Source organism: Aethina tumida, chromosome 3, assembly GCF_024364675.1.
Source record: "Aethina tumida isolate Nest 87 chromosome 3, icAetTumi1.1, whole genome shotgun sequence".
Taxonomy (NCBI): Eukaryota; Metazoa; Arthropoda; class Insecta; order Coleoptera; family Nitidulidae; genus Aethina; species Aethina tumida.
In genome coordinates, this window is record NC_065437.1 from 13992539 (window position 1) to 14015566 (window position 23028).

The 23028-nt window shown below is 33.8% G+C and overlaps 3 protein-coding genes across 3 annotated transcripts; 1 reads left to right on the forward strand and 2 right to left on the reverse strand.

The window, feature by feature from the left end:
* The first annotated feature begins 5439 nt into the window (after positions 1-5439).
* Positions 5440-6414, forward strand: LOC109604730 (inducible metalloproteinase inhibitor protein). Its single transcript, XM_049964130.1, has 3 exons — positions 5440-5557; positions 5619-5809; positions 6172-6414. Exons 1-3 carry the CDS (start codon positions 5497-5499, stop codon positions 6412-6414), a joined length of 495 nt encoding a protein of 164 aa, XP_049820087.1. The 5' UTR covers positions 5440-5496.
* Positions 5852-8807, reverse strand: LOC109604731 (uncharacterized). The gene is made up of 3 exons (XM_020021259.2): positions 8576-8807; positions 8004-8268; positions 5852-7952 (listed from the first exon to the last, which is right to left on the reverse strand). The coding sequence occupies exons 1-3, from the start codon at positions 8700-8702 to the stop codon at positions 6446-6448; spliced, it is 1899 nt and encodes a 632-aa protein (XP_019876818.1). The 5' UTR covers positions 8703-8807; the 3' UTR covers positions 5852-6445.
* A 1133-nt stretch (positions 8808-9940) lies between these two features.
* Positions 9941-20585, reverse strand: LOC109604732 (zinc finger MIZ domain-containing protein 1). The gene is made up of 10 exons (XM_020021261.2): positions 20151-20585; positions 18156-18353; positions 15132-15306; positions 14302-15070; positions 13869-14215; positions 13479-13807; positions 13275-13416; positions 12861-13190; positions 12478-12780; positions 9941-12188 (listed from the first exon to the last, which is right to left on the reverse strand). Exons 1-10 carry the CDS (start codon positions 20171-20173, stop codon positions 12048-12050), a joined length of 2757 nt encoding a protein of 918 aa, XP_019876820.1. The 5' UTR covers positions 20174-20585; the 3' UTR covers positions 9941-12047.
* Positions 20586-23028: the final 2443 nt, after the last annotated feature.

Consider the following 23028-nt stretch of genomic DNA (forward strand, 5'->3'; position numbering starts at 1 on the left):
ACTTATTAAAGAATCAGCAGTTTTACAGTTTCCTGAGTTTAATTCTCATGAAAATTTGCGTTATTAAATAGTCAGTTCTCCCAAATGTTCCTTCTTTGTCCATGTCCATGGATGCATCTAGAGTATAATGACCAACCACTAGAACCATTGGAAAGACGATATATGGAAAGGATAAGATAATTATAATTATTTATTTATCAATTATTTATTAACCTATCATTTTAAGTACGATTGCTACATTAAATTTGTAAATTTGTAAACATATTAATATGTTTCTTATTAAGAGCGGCGTTTACTAGACAAGGAATCACACTTTCGGCCAGAAAAGGATGCAAAACAAAACATAGCCCGTAATGTGGTGCCGCCACGAAATCAAACAAACATTCGGTTGTAAAATGTTCGGCTGCAATTTTTTTTGCATGGAACAGGACCGCACTTGAGATCTCATACATATAGTGAATTTACTGGTTGTAAATAGATTATGAAATTTATAATAGTAATGAATTCTTAATATATTTTTATTAATACAAATTATATAAAATTAATATATAATACAATAATATATATAATACAAAACTAATAAGTTTTGTGATATTTTCTTTTTTGTGAATTCTTACTATATTTTTATTAATAAAAATTATATAAAATTAATATATAATACAATAATATATATTAAAAATATAATAACGTATACAGTTATTAACTTTTTTTTAGTGCTAATAAGTTTTGTGATATTTTGTTGTATAGTTAGTTGTAAACCAATAACATTTTATCATATAAACAAATATAATAAATACGTTATACAAATACGGAAGCCGATTTAAAATCTATTATTAATTAAAAAAAATGATCTCAAAGTTAATAGTGACCCTAGCTCTGAATTTGTATTTACTTCAAACTCTTACCTTCGCATACTCAAAGTGATGAGTTATACAAATCAGTGCATGTAACCGCGTGTAATTTTTTGGGTCGAAATTTAAGTGAAATGTAATAACAAAACAAATGGATTTTTTCTGTTTGGGTAGTACTTGACTTAGAAATTTTACTTCAGTTTTGGTGGTTGAAGAAACATCAGTTTCAAACAGAGGAATAAATTAGTCTTATTTTAGTCATCAGACAAAGTGTAATTTGTTATAAACTTTTAAAGGTAAGTTTTTTATTCCATTTTAGTTTTTATATTGCTGTATTATTGTTTCGTATGTATTATGTATATCTGTTAATTCATGTCATCAATTAATTAATTAATTTTTGCTTGTATCTGTCATAATTTTGATATTATTTCATATTTTTGTGACCTTGGTTTTCCATTGGAAGCGTCTGGATGGATATGTATTCCGTGTTCATTGTTTGTTGTTAGTTTTTCTCCTCGTGAAATTATGAATAAAGATTGATTTATTTGAAGAATGTATTATGTTCATTTCAAATCGACTTTAGTGTATTTAAAATAAATATGATAGTTCGTTTTTTTTATTTCTTTTTAATAAATACATATATAGTATTTCTTTGTTCATATTATTGGTTCACCTAATATTCTTGAATTATTTCTATTATTTTTTCGTGTTGTTACATAACTTGTCTTTGAGCTATTTTGTATTATGTAGTTAAATTAACTTAGACTTTATAAAATTGGAAAATCAAGTGACACATAATTTTAATATGACATTTAAAATCAAAGAAGCATGTACGGCTTTATATTATAGTATACAATAATAAAATAAAAGCAATATTAATTTTAGAAAATGCCAAAAACGCGTAGAATTGCTTCTTGGTCTAAGAAAAAAATTAAAAGTTTACATTTACTGGAACTAAGAAACAGGAAACTGAAGAAAATAGGATCATATATTGTGGAGAAATTAGAACGAGATGAGAAGTATAACGAATCTACCCAATGTTCACAATTTATTTTAAATGAGATATTAGATCAAAATTACTAAAAAAGAACAATTTAAATAAATGAAAAAGCAATTGGCAATTTAACAACCCATATTATTATTAATAAATGCACCGGCTTACTGCTTCTAATTTTGGAGACGTTAAAATTAAAAGAATCTTGTGTCAATATAGTTAAAAAAATTAATAATTTTTCTACAGAAGCTACGAATTACAGGAAAATTAATGATTCGGTAGCAATAAAAAAATTGAACAAGAATGCAATAAAATTGTAAAGCCTGCTGGTTTATTTGTAGATGTTCTTCATGGATATTTATAAATTATATTGTGTATTTTTATAATTAAATTTTTATATTTTCAGGAATTATTTCTGAAGACGAAATTGAGGAAGTCAAGTGTTCTCATGAGACGTTTATAATATAGAACTTATAGAATATTACTTTCAGATATAAGATCAATTAAATATTATTGGAACTAATCTATGCTATATTTTATTGTATATTCAGGTCCAAAAAATAAACTTCTCGTTGAAGTAATTCATTAAGACGAATTTTTGGAATAACAAAATGCTTTTGAAATTAGAAAGATTCTATTTTAGGACAAGAGATACTATTAAATAGAAGAGGGTGAAATTTAAAATGTTTTGATCCACCCTACATCAGAGAAACGCAGGAAAAGAGGACAAAAAAAATGTCAATTTAATAAAATATTAATTTTTAAAATAATTTGTTTCACTACGTTAAATTCCTATAAATTTCATTCAAATTACAAAGTTTACACATTAGTTTACTGTAATTATACATAAAAAAATATTGTATATAAAAAGTGTTTTGATTTTAATTTATCAGATAATGAAAATTGTATTGTATTATATTATATTGAACAATAAGCCGAATTTCCTGTTTAGATTTCCAGGTTAAAAATTTACTATTTTAATAATTTGATAACTATTTAAAAAATGAGTTTAAAATATATATTTACATCACATAAATTTGATTAATGATGAATAATCAATTATCAATATTTTTTAAAAAAATATATATTATTTTTGAATTTCTTCTGTGATACAGACTCACATGTCAATGACTTTCTTACATGTGGCCACTTTGTAATTGTGACATTAGTAGTATTATGAATCAAAGAGTTTTTAAATTTTATTGCTATAATAACTGGTATAAAAATGTACAAATTTCCCTGAATACGTCCAGTCAATAGGCCATCTATGAATAATGAGTCGAACACATGACATACCCCCTTCCTCCTCCGCAATCACTTATGCTTACAGATTTCTATGATTATTCGGTTTACGCATGAAATTTTATTATTTTGCTAATTTGGAGCAAATCTAAAAAACGCAATATTTTTCTCGGAAAATTGTCACTGCACAGTCTTGTTAAATATCTAAGCTTTGACATGACATATTTCATTTACCAAAATATTTTTTATTTTTTGAGTTATTTGCTGTACAAAAATGGTAAAAAATGATCTAAGTTTGACCATCAATAACTTTGTTATTAAATAAAATTACGACTTTAAAACTATGTCATGTCAAAGATCAAACATTTGTTAATCCACATCCAAAATTTGAAATAAATTGATTGCGTAGGTTTTGAGATTTGCTCCAAGTCGTCGGCGGCGTTTGTATAGGGAATTTAACACAGGGAGACGCCGCTCTTAATAATTAAAAGATCATTTAAACTGCCATAGACTTTTTTAAATTAGTATTTAAAATTAATTAAGTGTAAATATACAAATATTTAACCAAACAGCAAAACAATTATGATTAAATATTCCCAGAGCTATGTATGTAAGAGTAGAATGTCAAATACGATATGTAGATGTAAAAATAACGAAATATTTAAAAAATATACAGAGTGGCCTACTTGAAAGCGGTAACCACCATAAGCTTTTTATTTTTTGGCCGATTTTAACAATCTGTTTTTCCAATTTTTCATTTAAAAATTATGCATATTCATAATTCAAATTAATTATATATCAATTTTATGAAATTATATTTTTAACATCTAGCCCATGGGATAAACTATTAGAAATAGTATAAATTATATTATTTTTCAAGAATATTGGAATATTAATAATACCCACATTTTATTTACTTCCTTAATTCAATTTAATGAATTTATTATATCTTTCGTAGATATAACTTACAAAAATTTGAATTTAGAGTATAAGTAGGTATAGTATAATTAGTATAATATTCGAATATTGTTGAAAAATATAAGTTAAGCTATTTATGACGGTCTATTTCATAGACTACTTGATCATAAAAAAAATAAAACCATAAGAATATGATTTTTAAATTTTCCACAGAATTATGAATATTCATAATTGAAATTTGATATATACCCATACTAGTATCTTCAATTTTTATTTCCAAAATGTTACCCACTAAGTGTTGGGCCAAAAAACGAAACATTTTGTATATAAGTACATATATATTTTCATGATTTACTTTTGAAAAGAAAATGTGTTAAAATTGGACAAACAACACGAATTTTATGAGAGTTTCCCGCATTCAAAAGGGCTACACTGTTTATTTGAGTTGTGAAAAACATAACAACTAATCGGTAACAACAGATATGGCAAGTCAACGAAACATAAACAATATCAAAGCGTATAAAAGATCTAATAATTTAATTCATCATTAGTCAACGTCAAGAGCCAGTATGAAAAATACATCGTATATTTTATTCATATTCATGATATGTGTCGCTTTTTCCGAAGCAAGTGAGTAAAACAATTGATTTAATGTAACTTTGACTATTAATTTTTATTTACTTAGAATTCTTTAACTGCAAAAATCCTCATGAGCATTATAAATCGTGTGGAAGTCCGTGTCAAACTGTATGCGGATATCTGGGTAGACCATGTAATAGGCACAATTTTAAATGTAATGAGGCCTGTTATTGTGACGTGGGTTACGCCAGAAATCATGAGAAAATTTGCATTCCAATCGGCCATTGTCCACCTTAAACATTAAGGAAAACTTTATTTTTTGTCATGCATTTATAGAAATATTGTATTAAATTAAATATATTTTCTTTTAAAATTTTGACCAGTAAAGTACTTATTTGTAACCTATTTGAGTTTAAATACTTTTCTCGAATATTAATGTACATTTTGTTTAAAGTAAATTGACTTTAACATAGCATAAACAGAAGAGTTTTCTAAAGATACTCCCATATAAATTTATACACCGTATTTAAATTTGTTAATTGATAACATTACTCATAAGTGTTTTTATTTAATTTCCAAGAAATATACTTACACAGTGATGCAAACACTGTGAATTACTTTATCCCAGAAGGTTATTTATATGAAGATATTTAAGTAATTAGTGCTTCGTTGTCAGATGGTGTGAGGATAGTACGTTTAAAAAAATACGGTTAAATAATTGTTTTTTAAAATAACTTAAGTATTCGATAACTGATCATTAATTATCATTATTTCAGTCAACAAGGTTACATTTTCCATATATTGTTTAATTAACTCATAAATAGATAAGCATTACAAAGAATTGTAAACAATATGCATACATATAAAAGAAGACAATACTTAATTGGTTATCAGTCAATATCAATAGCCAGTATGAAACACATCTCTTATATTTTATTTATTCTGGTGATTTGGACCGCGATTTGCGGAGCAAGTGAGTAAAGTCACTAATGTTATGTGATTTCAGTAATTAAATTTTATTTAAATTTGTGCAGCACGCCTAAACTGCACAAAACCACACGAGCATTACGCATGTGGAAGTGCCTGTCAAACCACATGCGAAAATCTGGGTGAAACATGCCCCATCATAAACATAAAATGTAATGATGCTTGTTATTGTGACAAAGACTACGCCAGAAATGGTGAAAATGTTTGCATCCCCATCGCCGATTGTCCACCTAAGCACTGATGAAACAAATTTATGTTGCTTATTTTTTAAAATAAAAACTAATGCGTAAAAAAGTGTTTTATTATTTATGCCAGGAAGTTATAAATTTTTTAAATAACACATTTGGGTTGAGGCCATCAACTCAATTTAAATATAAATTAATACTTGCAAGAAACTAACTAGCGTTTTATTTAAAATCGTCGTGTTAGTGTCCTACAATTTTTTAACATTTAAGATTATAGTATCACTTTCTGGTGGTATATAATCCCACCACTTTGTTAACTTGTCAAGAAACGCAAGAAAATGTTCAAATTCATGGTGATTCTGTTTTTGTGCATAGCCGGAATTTCTTCTGCTTATATTTCAGGTATTAATATTATTTTAAATCTTTGGTATCAATTATCCAACAAATTTTTGCAGATTATTCGCCCTACAAAATCGTTTGTGACAGACCAAACGAACATTACGAATGTGGAAGTGCATGCCAAACAACATGCGCAACACTGGGTCAAACATGTCCGATCGTCAACATCAGATGTAACGACGGCTGTTATTGCAACAGAGGTTTCGCCCGGAATTCCCGTAACGTTTGCATTCCAATCGTTCAATGCCCGATTCCTTAAAATTGTTTCGATTATTAATTAAACCCAAAGATTATAAGAAACAAAATATATTATTACACAAAACATGATTAACGTACATAAATAAAGATTTGCAATAACAATAATAAGATACTTTTGAACCTTTAACACAATAACTTCTCGGTCCATACCGATCTAGTCTACTAATATTGTCAACAATTTTAAAAACATGCTTCGCATAGTTAACGTTAATGCTAGCCTCCATTATTGTTTCTGGAAATGTTTTAATTTTAATTAGGAACGTTTCTTCATTTTTATCCTTATTAATTAAAGACTTAACCGATAATACTTTGTATAAAATATAGTAAGCACAGCCTTTGGCTTCTGATCCATAAGATGCGACTTTTGCGTTAATCTCCCCAACCAAAAACTCCCCCAATTCCTTAACTATAGGACGGTTTAAACTGGTTGTGAAGTATTTTGTGCAGGAACAATAGTAATCTGGAATTCCAGCGTCCGAACAAACTCTATCGTTTTTAATCGTTTCCATCAGCGAGTGACATTTTGAACAGCCTCTACTCTCTTTTATCACATATTTGGGGTCGACTTGTTTCAACACGTGTTGCAGCGTCATATACAAGTCGTAAGGACTTGTAAGTCTTTGTGCGTTTCTCTTCAGTTCCTCGTACTCCTTCACGTACCTCTTCCTATATCCCTCCGGTATCCAGAAGTAGATAAACGGCAGTCTTTCCTCCATGTATCCTGTGTGGGTATACCTAATATTCCCGTACCTAAATCCGTGATCGCTTAACAGCACGACTATGGTATCGTTCAGGATTTCTTCAACATACAATTTCCTCAACAGCATTTCAACGTCCGCGTCCATGCTTGTTGCGCAGTTTATGTCGTCGTGACTGAACGTGTTGATCCAGAAGAGGCCGAAAGTCGGCACGTTTTTATACGTAACGCTAAAATCCAACACGGAATCTAACATCCTCTGACCAGCGTTCTCGGGACCCGAGCAATAGTACGTGCTGCAGTACCACTTCGTCGACAGATTCAGCGAGGCGATCACATACGGTTTCAGGTACACGTCCGTCGGAGGGTTCAGGAAACCCTTTTTGAGATAATTAAAGGTGGACACTTTGGTGTCTTCACCGTAAGCAGTCGTGTAACCCAACTTCTTGAACTCCTTCCAAATGAAATTACAACCGTCCAGTTTGCCAATGACTGTCGGGTCGCAAAGCTTGTCCGAGTCCGTCCAATTTTGGCCGGTCAAAAAGGCCATTAGATTCGGATAAGTGTTGTCCTCTATTTTGTTGTAACCCTTGAGTCCGATCCAATCGTACGATTCCAAGTAGGTGAACGTTTTGGGCATCGACCTCATGAAGTTTAATTTAGACATTCCGTCAATTCCTAAAAGTAATATGCTCGGTTTATCGGTTTTTACGGATTTTGGCACAGGTTGGATTATATGGTGAACGTTCGAGTAAATCGAATTGAAAGGAGACCTGCATTCTACCTTGATAATATCATGTGTTACTGCCACTGACGATTCAATCGGGAAACAGTCAGATTGTCTGAAAAAAAAAACAATTAATATTTGGTGGCATAAATCAACTTCAAAATACTTTATCGTTTCATCAGGCAAATTACCGGTATTGTCTCTGTATATTTCGGAGTAACAACAGGTAATTTTTAAGTATGAGTAAGTTTTGAAAAGGCTCCGGTTGATGTTTAAATTTACAGCTGTGTCGGTTTTCGTGATATAGCTGAGCAATTTATACTTGCTGCATTCGTGTTTCGGGACTTTCCAATGAAATTCTTTTATTTCTTCGTTCAGCGGATCAAGATTTTCAATCATGCACGTTGGAGATTCCAGTAAATACCTTAAATCTAACAACATAATTTTGTAATTTAAATAAGTGATTTTTTCATCTGAAGTGGAGAAAATTTTGATTCAGGGTATTTTTTAAAATATCTTATTTCTTTGAATATGAATGTCTGGTTTCGTAAACACCTATATATAGTAAATAAATATATTTTTTTCAAATCCTTGTAAGATTTAAAAAATATTTGGTTTGATTAGAGATACTGATTTTTATGTTGAACTATGAACTAAATGAATGATTTGTATATTTTATAAGAAAATATTATATACAAGAATTTAAAACATTTATTGAATAATATAAAAAATACTTACTTTTATTAAAATACTGATAAATTAAAATATTTTCATTATCTCTTTTAAGGTCTTCGTCAAAATAATAGTAATATGTCAACATAAGAGTAAATACTGGCACCAGAAGTAAAAATTTATTATTCATCATGAAGAATGATTTATTTAAAACGTTTTATCAACTCGTTTTTAACATTTCGTATGATTTAAATTGTTCTATTGAAAGGTTAAAACACAGCTGACTAAACGTGTGAACCTTGACGTTTATGTTTCACACACTGATGTATTTGTGAAATATGCAACCAACATTTACAGGTTTATAGCATAAGCTTGATTTCAAAACAATAAATAAATATTCTATAACCATTATCTTTTAATTTTAATAAATTGGAATAGCTTTGATTTTGTATATGCAATGTAACTTGTAATAAATACATCATTTGTTAGGGATACTTGCTCAAGTGTTGAAAACATTGAATGATAATTCGTATTATGCACATCACTGTTGCATAAGTAGTCGATTTATCTTTTTTTTAAAATGATTAACATTTGTCGGATAAGTTGCCAAACACCCTGTATATATATCTATGAAATATAAAAATCAAAACTGACCGTTTATTTCGATCAAACTTGCACTTTAGTTTGCTTTGTAGTATGGAATACGTTTACTACGTTTTTATGTAAATTTATTTATTTTACGTTGAATATAATGAATAAATTATTAATTCACTTGTATGTGTTAATAATATTTCTAACAGTTTCGTTCCCCTGAAAATTATTATATGTAATATTTTAAAAACAAAATATAAAATAATGGAAAAATAGATTCATATAATAAAGTATCTCATTTTAAAAAATAAACCAATAATGTGAATCTGTTAACTCACTTATTATTGTTGTACTCTTTTGTGAACGAGACCACTGATGGACTAATGTTCAGATCGCAAAAGAAATTAATCCTTAAAATACTGATACCATATAGGCCAATAAGGAACATTACAATTTTTCTATTTTATGAGTATTATTAGAATTTTTAAGTAAAGTTATGAATGAATATCACTGTGAGTATTTATTTGTATAATAATACTTACTTGTGTACCAGTTTTCCCAATCTGAACTGAACTTCTAATAGGTAAAATAAAAAAAATATATAAATTTAAATATTAAAACTATCAGTCTACATTTTTATTCATTGCACAAAACACTGATAATAAAATAAAGTATAACACAAAAGTCGATTTTTTAAAAATAAAATATACATAGACTAATTTAGATAATATTAAAAAATAAACTTTGTACTGATCAATAATTATAAACAAAATAGTAGTAAATAATAATTAAAAAAAATAATCCCCATAAAATACTAGATTCGCAATAGAAAAACAAATAATTATCTGTAGACATAATATTTTCTCAAATTAATGTACAATATATTTACAATTTTAGCAAAATCATAATACATAGTTATTTTTACTACAGAATAATTTAGATCTATTCCATAAAAAAACATATATAAAATTGCCAATAATCAGCTCACTTTTACTACGTTTATAAAAATAATGAAAGCACTATTTTTTACTTTGCAACACTAATACGAATATACTTAGATAGAAGAAACAATATGCTTATTATTATTGGTCCAAATCGATGAAAGAAACTACAAAAAAAATGATATGTTAAACATTGGTCTAAAATAACAATTTCTTAACAAAAAAAATTGGTCCACTGATAAATGAAATACGAATGAATTCAGCAAACACAAAGACCTGTTTGCGCGCTCACAGTCGAGTTGTTGCGCTTCCGGATTTTATAAACAAACATAATTTCGCCTAATGCAGAACACACGTTAAACCAAATTATTGGCAAAGTTTTATACTGAGGGTATTTACGAAAAGTTTACAATACATGGAAGCAATAAATTAGTTTGTGTAATTTACAAGTGACGTGTCATGAGAATTGTAAACTTTCAATAAATGAGAGAGAGAAATCTCTAGATCGGCTACTTACATATAACTTATTGACACCTATTTTGTCTAAATTTTTAGAATGAGTTATTCTTGGCAATAAGAATTGCGCAATTCATGTGAACCTAATAATTAATATTATCTTAACGATAGATAATACATAATTTGTGTTTTTCTTTAGGAACTTGGACCCCTACAATAAAAATTAACACACACATATATAAACATATTTGACAACACACCATGTATAAGGATGTAGAAATAAAACGCTCTTTCTCTATTTTTACCAAAATATATTTTCTATCACATCAAATAAATTTCAGGAAATACACAAACATCTACCACAATATAACATAACATAGTTTTGCTTCCTACTAATTAAATGATGCTAAAACCATCATATTAATAATATACAATAATTACTGAATATGTTAAAATTACTTATAATTAAAGTTTTATCACAGTCTCAGAGTTCTTTTTTAATTAAATATATATATTTATATATCATATGTGGATTTTATGTTTGCGTATAATTGCAACAACAACCGAACATCGCCCAAACCATTTTATAGAAAAAAAAATAAATCTTCAATATATGGCGGGGCATAATAAAACTCTAGGAGAACCTCGATCGAAATCGGTATGGTTATGTTTTTGGTCGTCATACTGATCTCCACGAGAGTCATACATACCCCACGATATATCGCCTCGATGAACAAAATAAAAAAAATCAAAATTCCAAGCGATTAGTGCCATTTGGTACCTAAAAAGTTTGATTTCGTTACCTGGTTTGGATCGACGGCGGTTTTAATTTGTCCGTTGCATAAAAATATTCATCCTTACACATGTGTTCATGCCCATTGGTGTATCAGGTTCACAGAATTGGCTTACAGCAGATAATACTTCGAAAAGCCTATGCACATCGAGATGCAAAAAAATTTTTGACCGGTACAAAAACGGTCGTTCTAGTTAGTTACCTAGATTGTTTGGTTCCAAAAATTCTCTACTTAGTTTATTTATCATGTGGTTGAACTATGCTAAACTGGCCGAATTTTATGCAGTGTTTCTCGTTTGATTAAGGTCCGATCCGTCGGTCCCACATTCGACATTGGTTTTATACATTATATACAAAACGATTTGTACAAGGCTAAATACAGCGGGTTCAAAGGGTTTTTGCGTCCTGGTACTTGGGCGAATTTGTAGTGTTTTAATACTGTTTCTAGACGAGAAAACTGTTTCCGGGTGATCTGCCGGACCGACAGACCGAACCGCCCGCCATTATCCAAATAATTGTCCTATGTACAAAACAGTACAGAGAAAATAGTTTGATTCTTTTTAGACCTTATACACGAAATAATTAACATGTTTCGAATATTGTTTGTTTGCTTTTTTGTATCACACTTGTTCACTCACTTGTCGACCATCACATGTCGGCAATTAATCAGATAAAAAGGACAACTTGTGCTGGAAGTGAGCGCTCATCAGGAACTGGGCCGCGTACGTTATATTTTTTCTGCTATCAGTTTTGTCTCTTATTCGAAGAGGGCGAGGATGTCGTCGTTTGCCGAGTTGTTGGCTTGCCCGGCGCTGCTGCCGCTTGATGGCGGCGTGTTCAGATCAGGCGGGTCCAGGTAGGACAACAACTCCATAGGGTCCACGCTGTCCGGAAGTAGCTGGAATTGAAAAGGAACGAATTTTTTTTACTGATGTCACGACGATTCAAATCGGAATAATTAATGTGAAAAATGCCAATTAATATTACTTTAAACATTAATTCAATCTAGTTAGCCTAATTTATCCCCGATTCTCTCTATTAACAAATTTAATAACAAAATTTCGCATTTATTCATGACTAATTTTTATTTATATTAATATCTCGATAACTATTACATTATTTGTTATAGATTTACTTGCTATTTGAGCATACTATCAAGTAGACAATTAAAATTTAATTGTACTTACGTTCAGAGCTTCTTGGCCGGTGCCCTCACCATCGATGACGGCAGCCGGATCGAAGTTGAGATCGGACGGGATCTCGGGAATGGAGTTGTCATTTGATCCGTTGTTGCTTCCACCCGAGCCCCCGTTCCCTTGGTTGCCGGCCGACGAGCCGCCCGTCGACGAGTTACTGGTATTGTGGGCATCGGAGGCGGGTGGCACGCTGGGCGGACCGTTTGGACCACCCGGCGTATGTGCCGATCCCGGCGTACCGCCAGGCGTGTGGGGTGTGTGTGGCGTGTGCGGTGTGTGAGGCGTGTGTGGCATCTAGAAAAAGATCGATTAAATAGTAAGATAGGTTGTGATGTGATTGTTGAACGTGTAAGAAAAAGTAGATTGTCACATACCTGTTCGTTCAGACTCTTTTCCATCGCGTTAAGCGGATCCAGGGAGTTGACTGATTCGCTGAGGTGGGAAAGAGGCCCGTTTCCGGTCAGATACTCGTTGTTGGTGGAATATGACATGTCGTTCATGTTGTTGCCGCTGCGGCCGTTGTTGTACGTGGGTGGGCCATTCATCATCGAACCGCTAGCGATGCTGTTCATGTCGGGTGGCAGGTACGGCGACATCGCCTGAGACATGTCCCAGTTGTTCATTGTCGGTAACGTCATACTGCCCGGCGACATAGCCTTGTTATTCAAACGTTTGGCGCCGCACGAGTCCTCCTCGTTCTCCATCTGTGTATCAACATGCATAAACGTTAGTTTCGTTGAAATTTATAAAAGTTTAAATGTATTTAACAAAATAGATGGGAAGTTTACCTTGACTCCTGGAATTCCTTTAGCCGACTTCCAATTAGCTGAACTATCGATTGTGACTTCCTCAACATCAGAAGTGTTAAGCGTGTTGAGAATACCCCACATGTACTGATCCACTTCCAACCCCTCCAATTGTGCCGGTTTACTATAAAACAATAAAAACATGCATTAATACAAAGCCTCATCGACCAAAAAAGAAAAACTTACTTGCACACAGGACACCTCCACGACCCCCTCTCGCAGTTGAGCTGTAGGTACGATTCCAAATCGAAACACTGTATGTGCTTGCACTCGTGTCCCCTGGCCGGCAACGTGATCCTCTTGAATGTGATCGGACACTTAAGAGACACTTTCAGTGCCGTCTGTTCCACCGCATCCCGATCTCGTTCCATATTCGGACCGGATCCGGTGTTGTTGAAATTGCGCTTGATCTTGGCTATGCAGTGGTCGGCCGTAAGCAGTCGCTTGCGCAGTAATCCCTGCAGTACCGATCGCACACTAGGCCTGTGCACCAATTGGAGGACAAACAAATGACTCTGTAAAACAATTAATTAAATTAGATAATCAATAGTAAAATTTTAGCCAGTGTACACTTACACAACAACAGGCGGCAACGGTGATCTGTATGGTGTTTCTGCCCGGCTGACATACGTCCTTGAGGTACAGGGGCTTGTGCGACGTCTTGTTTTCGCCACGATCGATGATTAAGGGCGTCGCGTTGACGGAGACTTGCACTGACGCAGGCCAGTTCGTATTCATTTGTCTGTCCTCATGGTGGAAGCACTTGAGCTGCAGCTCGAGATCCGAACGCCACATCAAAGTTTGGTGCACGGTCGGCTTCAGTTGGAACACATGATTGCTGACGGCGAGGTTATGCTCCAGACGGAACGGCGGCAGGATAATGCCGTCCCGCACCGGGAACGTTAGCCTCAATTCATCGTCTTCTGTTAAAAATTGGTTATTTGTTAGAAACACATACGTATTTACAACGAACACAAGAGAGTAACGAGAATATGTATGAAAAACTTACTTTGATTGGGTAGCAGAGGTTTCATTTCGTTAAAGTTGGGTTTGACGTCGGGATTGGGGCTGATGTAGGGGGGCATGCTACTGGCGGGCGTGAGTGGAGGCGTGGGGTTGCCCGGTATCGGGCTATGTTGATAGTTCATGCTGCTCCGCAGCGCGACGTCTTGTTGAAACTGGCTGTTGCTGTTGTACTGGGACCCGGAACTGTTCATGTTATACTGACCAGAATTGTTTGCAGGAAATTGGTTCATAGAACCGTTAGGAAAATACTGTCCGGGATTGGTGTACGGAGGGGTGGCTTGTCGCATCACGCGGTTGTTCGGGCCCATCGAATTGGGTCCGAAGTTGCCGGTGGGGCCCAACGTCTGTTGGGCGGGATACTGATTGAAATTCGGCTGCCTCGACCCGTAGTTCGGGTACTGGGCGTTGGGGTTAAAGTTGGGGTTCATGTTCGGGCTCATGTTGGGGTTCATGCCCGGGTTCATGTTGGGATTCATAGTGGGACACGGTCCGCCAGTGGGGTACGATTGCTGGCCGCGCTTTTGCGACATGTGCATGGCCGGTGACGGATATGGAGTCATCCTCCTCGGGTACATGGGGTTGTTGGTGGGACCGGGTCCTTGCATACCCATCTTAGGTCCCATATTACCGCCCATGTTGCCCATCACGTTGTTGTGCATGCCGCCCATGTTCATGTTCGACATGTTGCTCATCGGGTTCATCGGATTCATGCCGTTCATTCCGTTCATGGGCACCATCCTTTGCTGATACCCCTAATGAAATATATAATTGATTGTATTAAATCGAAACAGTTATGGAGTAAAATCGTCTTACCTGAGAATACTGTTGGTTGTTGAACTGATTGTTGTCCTGGAGGGCCACCACGCTGGCGGTGGCGGTAGCGGTGGCGGTTGCAGCTGCTACCATCGCAGCTGTGGACAGGGCATTACTGTTCCCGTAGCCTCCGTCAGCGCCGTTCATACCATTCGTTGCTCCATAGTTGGCCACTCTGTTGAACAAAAACATTATTGTAATATTCGCAAGTTGAGGGAAAATAATTGCGGAGTACAAAGTCTATTATTAATGTGGACAGCACGTTTATTTAAATAATATGGACTAAGGTACGTCGGATTCAATCCTGTTTAATTGTTTGTTTTATGGTTTATTACCAATTTCGACACTTAATTATTAATAATTACATCCATCACCTACTGACGTGATTGGTTGACGTCGGTGCAAAAATAATTTATTCATTACAAGCCATAGTAACCAGGATAATTTAATTTTATAAGTTTCTAATTTTTTTTCTTGCATTGTCGACCCTTAACTGATTGGCATGACTATTCTTTTGTGTACCGTACACCTTTATTTTAAAAACAGACGTAATGTTAAAATTGTAAGAATTTTTAACAGAGCGTCAAAATTTAGTTGATGCTATTCAAATTTATACATTTTCTTTAACAAATTTGCATGTATTATCAAATTTGTTTTTTTTTGTAATTATGTTGATACAGTTACTTATTTACGACGAACATTTTCAATCTTTTTTATATTGTTTAACGTTCAAGAAATTTTCTTTCATTTCGTAATTTCTATTTTCCTATACATTTAATATGATTATTTTAAAGTTAAATAAAGAAAATTGATACGATTAAATTTTTTATCCCTAAAACAGAAAATTTAGTAACTATTGTATTATTTTATTTTTGTTAGCTTCAAATAAACGTTTATAAACTGGTTTTTGAAACAAAAATAAATAATTGAATTGAATATTTTAAATCACCGTATTTTATACGGATTAATCCTGCATCTCCCGATTTGAAAACACTTTTTTGTTAAAAGTCACAGGATGAATTATTATTTGTACCCCCGAAATGTTCACTTCACAGTATACAAATATTTTTTGCTCATCGAATATTGTGACACTCACCGCATTGCTAATTACTGACAAGTGATATTCTTTTATAAAATGATGTGTTCCCACAAATAATTGAGATTGAAACTGAACCTTTTGACTTTACAACTAGCATATATAAACTGTTTTCTTGTTTGCAGATGTTCAACGTCAGAATTTTCGACCCTTCCAGATGACACGTGTACCTACGCAGGCCTTCCCTTAATCAACATTTCCGAGAAAATCAAGACGCTGCAGTACCAGAAATGCCTAATCCATCGTTCTGAGGTAAGTCCGTTTACCTAAGCAATTGTGGTACACATTTTTCGATTCCGATCGATCTGCCGACTACGTGCATTTCCTTTTTTTTAACCGCCCAAACGCACTGTGTGAACTGACGACAATGAGAGCGGCGGGGTGCTCGTTTCGTGGGGTGTACAATGGGAGAAAGGAAAAAACGCGAACCGGTGGCTTCGCCACTAAACAATGCAACGCTTGTATACAAAACGGGGGACAATTGTCGAACGGGAACGGGCGTAGGGAATAAACCGATACACAATGTCTCCCATTGGCCCCATCGGGCCTCCGCACAAACTACGAAATTCTCTCGCTTTCGGGGCGACGAATGTTTGCTTTAAATTTATCTGTGGAAAGTATATTAAAAGGTTGTTTTGACGAAAACATACGAGCGTGCGATTAGGATTATTTCGCACGGAAACTGTTATCAGGTCAGCCTCGGATCACGATTAAGCTCCGTCCGAGTCATTCAACAACGCGTGCAGGTTGAATTGTCGGTCCACAGATGGCACAGGACGTACGAAAAGCAAACAAAAAAAAATAACGTGGTGGTTTCAACCCCTGCGGCACTCGAACGTCTCGGAAGATTTACAATAGAGAAAATATTTGGTGTGTTTAACGCCGGCTTTTTGTGTGGCCGACGTGCCAGGTATTCGAAAGGACGAAATATGCGACCAATTAGGGTTGGTTCGGTCCCAACAAAAAGGTGACCTAGTGTTCTGTGCGGAGGGGGAGGCTCGTTTACTGGGAATCGGGAGGGCGGCTGATAGACGACGATTCTCTCTCGTAGGCAAAAAGGGGGCTGTCAGTCCCCCGTACGTCGTACGACGCCTGTGAACCAAATGTTCAGGACGGGATGAAACCGAGAGGGGACGGGGTTGAATTTAGATTTTGACTCTGTACAAATCGATCCCCCTTTCCAACCGGAAATGTACGACTCCTTAAATCGCTGCGTGGCATTTCGGTGCAACTTTTATTGTTTTATTGAGGTTTAATCTTATCATTAGGCGTTTGGAAACAAGCGACAACAGCGGCGGCCTTCCGTCGCATTTAATCGTGGCAATCAAGGTGAGCCGATAATTTAATATTTCGCGCACATAATTTCGTCGGTACACTCTATAATCGGGGCTATGTTTTCAAGGATCCGGACTGATTAGAGCATTATCCGACCGTTATCAATGTAAATGTGGTTTCGTATGCGTGCATTATGAATTTTCGGGCTCACCTTTCCGTCAATTCACCCACCCGACCGACAATAAATTATGCAAAAGACCTTGATGACAGTTTCGTCTGAATTTTTTTCTATTGTCGCTACGCTTTCATTTGCAGTTTCAATGAGGTTTTGGTTATCAATTAATAAATTCCCCCTAATCATCCAAGATATCACGCTATCAAAATATTTGCCGTTCTTGTTTTGTAACCTTGTACCCGGATGACTGCGCGCATTTCAACACCGGCCAAAGTGTGAAGAGGTAGTTCAACTACACCGATCAATGACTGCAGGTACTTCACCTGCGAACCGATAGATTCAGTCCAGGTCGTTTAACTCTTAATAATAATAATTTCGATAAAAAATTAGCCACTGATTGTGGTACCGTTTTCATTCATCTTTTGCTCGACTGACTGTTACTCAAGATTGTTGGGGGTGGAATTAAGTCGGTTCTTACCCTTGCGGCCTATAACCCGCCTGATAGTTGTTGGGCTGTCCCTTGGCGAGGCCGTTCGCGTAGTTCTGGCTGTTGGCAGGTGCCGGGCCGCCCGTGTACGATCCGTGGGGGCCCGACTGGGTCGATGTGGTGACTCCCCACACGGTGGTCACGACAGACAACTGCTGCTGGGCTGTGGCGCCGCCCGGCGACCAGTCCCTGCAACAAAACACGAACACATGTTCCTTACTGCGATCGCACAATTTTCCGATACATTTTTTTATCACTGGATTTTCGATTTTGGTGGATTGTTGAATTTTAACTAAAATTACATTCGGGGTGGTTTATTTGGGTTTTGGGGGAGGACGTACCAATAGAAAGACATGCAAACTAAAATGGTACAATTTTTTAAATGGCTTAAGAAATTGTCACTTCTTGAAAACCATACATAAAAGTTCATTAGCTTTAGCGCACAGTGGTTCGAAGTTTCAAACTGACTGTTACAAAAATGAAAATGTCAAATATTACTTCGTCTTTCTAAGCGTTTTCACGTTCTTGGGTTTTTTAACTTTTTAAATTAAATGGGGTCTTTTGATTTTTCAAACACCAGACAAGAAACATATTAACATGCATGTGAAATTTGGGAGATTAACTAGATTAATTGATAACATAGTGTGTAATTTTTAAACTTTTACTACAGTTATGCAAATTTCGATGAAAAGTACGGACGACACGCACAACGCTGTATCAATTTTCTGTCATTAAAATTCATGAACTTATAAATTATTTTTGTTCCACTGACCAATATAACAGAGATAAATAAATTAAAAAGTCAACGCAAAGGTGATTTTGGAAACATTTTTAAAAATACAACAATTTCAAATGCGTCAAAATATAATTATGCACATTTTCTTTAACAATTTTACAACTATTATCAAGTTTGTTTGTTTGTAATTTTGTTGATACAGTAACTTGTTTACGACGAACATTTCCTATCGTAACTTCTCAGCTGTTTCTGGAGATTCGACGTGCAAAAATATATTCTTTAATTAATAATTTTTGTTTTTGTCGGTGTATTTTATGTATTAATATTATTTGATTTTTAAATAACATTTAAGTAATAGATTTAATTATTCGTCTAAACGATTCGATTGATAAGAATATATCATTTATTTTGGTTTTTAATCGAAATATTAATTTTGTGAATTATGAAAACATCCCAAATTTTAGTGACTTCCAAGATTTACTACTTTGTTTATTCTGGCCTTTTAACTTGAAATAACGTTTGTAAACTGGACATTCCCATTTTCTTAACACAAACACTAGAAAATAAATAAATAATAAACATGGTAACGTAACGAACATCAAATTAAGACAAAACGCTACAAAATCGTGAAAAATTCGAACCACCGTATTCCGCAGCGTCCACGTGGTGATTAATCCTGCGACCTCTTGTTTCGAAAACGTTCTTCTGTCGCAAAATCACGGGAGGAATTGTTATGTGTGCACCCCCGATGAGTTCACGGACGGTTCACGGTAACGTTCTCACACATCAGCCGCACACATTAATCCATCAGCGCGTAAACAAATATTGTTTATGTCGGGCACTTTTGGGCACGGTTTCATCGTTCTTTGATTTTGTTGCACTAATTGCACAGTCCATCACTGACGATTGTTTTGTTGATTTTTGTTTCACAAATTTGATACTTTTGGCACGAGTTGAGCACTTTAAAAAATTGTCACAGCAAATAATCCAAGGATTGTCACAAGTCACAATAATCCAAAAAGTTATAATCCAGTGGCTGGTAAGTTAATCCATAGTGGGCACAGTTCACAAAAGTCACAGGTAACACAAAATCTTTGAGCAATTCCTCCAGCACTTCACCAAGATATTTTGACGTTTTTCCTCGGGGGCGAGAAGAAATTGTACAACATAACAAAATGAACGGGAAAAAGGGTTGGAAAGCGGGGAAATACGCGGAGGACAGGAGATCTGAAAAGTAAAGAAAAATTTACCTATAGGATGTATATCCCAGCATTTGAGGGTAAACATAAAGGTAGTCGGTTAGCCGTCACACTGGTTCACAGAATCACATCGGGCACCGTTCCATTAAAAATCGCATCCGAACGTGGGGGCTGTCGAAGACCGAAGACCGGAGGCACAACACTCGCTGTGTGCCTGTGTGTGTAGAGAGAGCAAGCACACTTGTGGAGAGAGTCCGGACGCTGGTTGTACGTGGTGTGCGGACGGGACGCGACGTTCGACTGTGTGTCTGTGTGCCCGTGGGAGAGAAACAACGGCACGTAGTCGTCGTCGACGCTGGGCCGGGTGGTGGGGCACGGCGGCGGCAGGGGGAAGTTGACCCGAGAGCCGAGCGCTCTCCTCCGCTCCGTTCCACGCGGCCACAATATCGGTTGCGGAGCGGAGGGCGACGTTGCCCGGTCGTTCAGGTCGGCACGGCGGCGGGGCCCCCTCGCGCGCCCCCCTCGCCCTCTCCGACCCCCGACCGGTGTGTGGGTGAGAGACGATGCCGATTCGCTCCGTCTCGCTCGGTGCCGCGCGGCACGCAATTTAACTAGTGTGGATCACTTTGTGCAGCACTAAAACGACACCGAACTCGATACGGAGAGCATATACCTGCCGTCTGCCCCGTGACAGCGACGTACTCGCCCGATTTTCCTTATTATTTTTTTCTTTTATTGTAGCTTCGATTTATGGTCCCCACTGTCCAGCGAAACTAAAAAAATGATATATTTATTATTATTAATGAAAAATTAATACTAAATTAATAATATAATATTTAATAATTTAATTTAATTTTAATTAGACTATTGTTTAATTGAAATTCTAAAATTTAGAGGAAAAAGCATCAAGTAGTAAAAATTAAAAAAACAAGACATTTCAGTCAAAAATTAAGTTAAATAAGTTACGGTTAATCTAATCTAATTTAATAGAATTAAATTAAATTACATGGTAGACACACAGTACTTACAATGGTGACAGTGTATTATTTCGTTGAAAATCATCAATATTATTCTTAATAGTTATCAAAACAATAAATTACTATTACTTATAAAATAAAAGTAATCTATTCATCAAAGTAACCTGATACTATATACTATATACTATTTAAAAAAAATAAAGTTGTTAAGAAATTTAAAATAAAAATAAATATAAAAGATACATTATATATTCATTTTATAAAGTAAAAATTTTAAATTCTAATTAAAAAATTAACAAAATAAAGGTATATAAATTTTTATAATTTAGTAAATAAACAATAAATTTAATTTTGTTTTTAAATATATCAATAAATATAAATTTATTAGATTTTTTTGTGTCAGATAGTTTACAAAACATTCATTTAATTCTTTATATTTTTATAGTAGAATTTTAACTTTTTCTTTATTTTTTATGAATTACATTATATTAAATAATATAATTTTTACATCTTGAGACTTTTTGAGGAAAAGGAACTGCAATTTTTTTAATTCATTTTTTAAAAAATAAAAAATTAATTTCAAATGGAATAAAAGAATTAAAATTTATAGAATTTGTAAAGTTATTATAAATGAATTGTTTGATAATATTAAATACTTTTAAATAGAAATGTGAAAACATAGAAAGATATTAGAATTCTAATATTTAAAAAAAATAATATTAAACACATATAAAAAATCTAAACATACTATAATTATAAAGAAATAATATGTATAATTACTATTTGAATCTATTTTTTCTTTTAAAATATTATATATATAGTATGTAGTATTTATATAGTTAATAATTTTAAATATTTTAAAAACTAAAAAAATTCAAACACATTAAAAAATAAAAAAAATCTAAACATACTATAATTATAAAAAAAATAATATGTATAATTACAATCTATTTTTTCTCTAAAATATTTCATTTTTACATAATGTATAAAACAAAGTAAAGAAAAAAGTGATAATTTTATATGTTTGTAATAAATATTGGGTAAAAAAAATTATTAATATATTATTTAAATTGTTATAAATATGAAATAAATTTAAAAACGAGTAATAAAAAAGCATTTTATTTAGTAACTTTAATTAATTAAATTATTTTTTCTATTAAAATATTTAATTTTTACATAATGTATAAAACAAGGTAAAGAAAAAAGTGATAATTTTATATGTTTGTAATAAACATTGGATAAAAAAAATTATTAATATATTATTTAAATTGTTGTAAATATGAAATAAATTTAAAAACGAGTAATAAAAAAGCATTTTACTTACTAACTTTAATTAATTAATTAATTAATTAATTAAATATTTTAATTATGTTAGTTAGTTTTTTCCTTAATTTTAATTGATGACATTTTTTTCTTTAAAATGACCACAAGTCCGCCCCTGCGGTTTGAGTGCACTGAAATTAATAACAAGAGAAATTGATTTGTTCAAATAGTCCAACTATAAATAATGTATTAAACAGTTACGCTTTTAAATACATAGGTGAGCTCAAGGTATCGATTTGCATAAATAAAAAACAAATCTAAAACAAACACACACATACACACACACATTTATATATTTCCCTGTTGTCGTTCGAAAAAGGATCCCGCGAAAACTATGTGTGTACCTGTAGCGAAAACGGGCACTAATTGATTACGGACTTGCGCTTTTTCGGACTTGTTGCGGAGTCCAATTAAAGTTCGACGGAGGCGATTATTTTCGCACGTCGTGCGTTCGAATATTCGCGGATCGAAGCCGTTCGGTCGAGAGATGGCGACTCGATTCACAGAGACTAGTTTCCGAACGGGCACTTGTTGCACAAGGCTCGACAAGACTTCTTTGGCTGTACGTATTTCACGTTCAGTGCCGTCTTTTCCATAAGGGCACATGCTGTGGACGTCCAGGGTTCCTT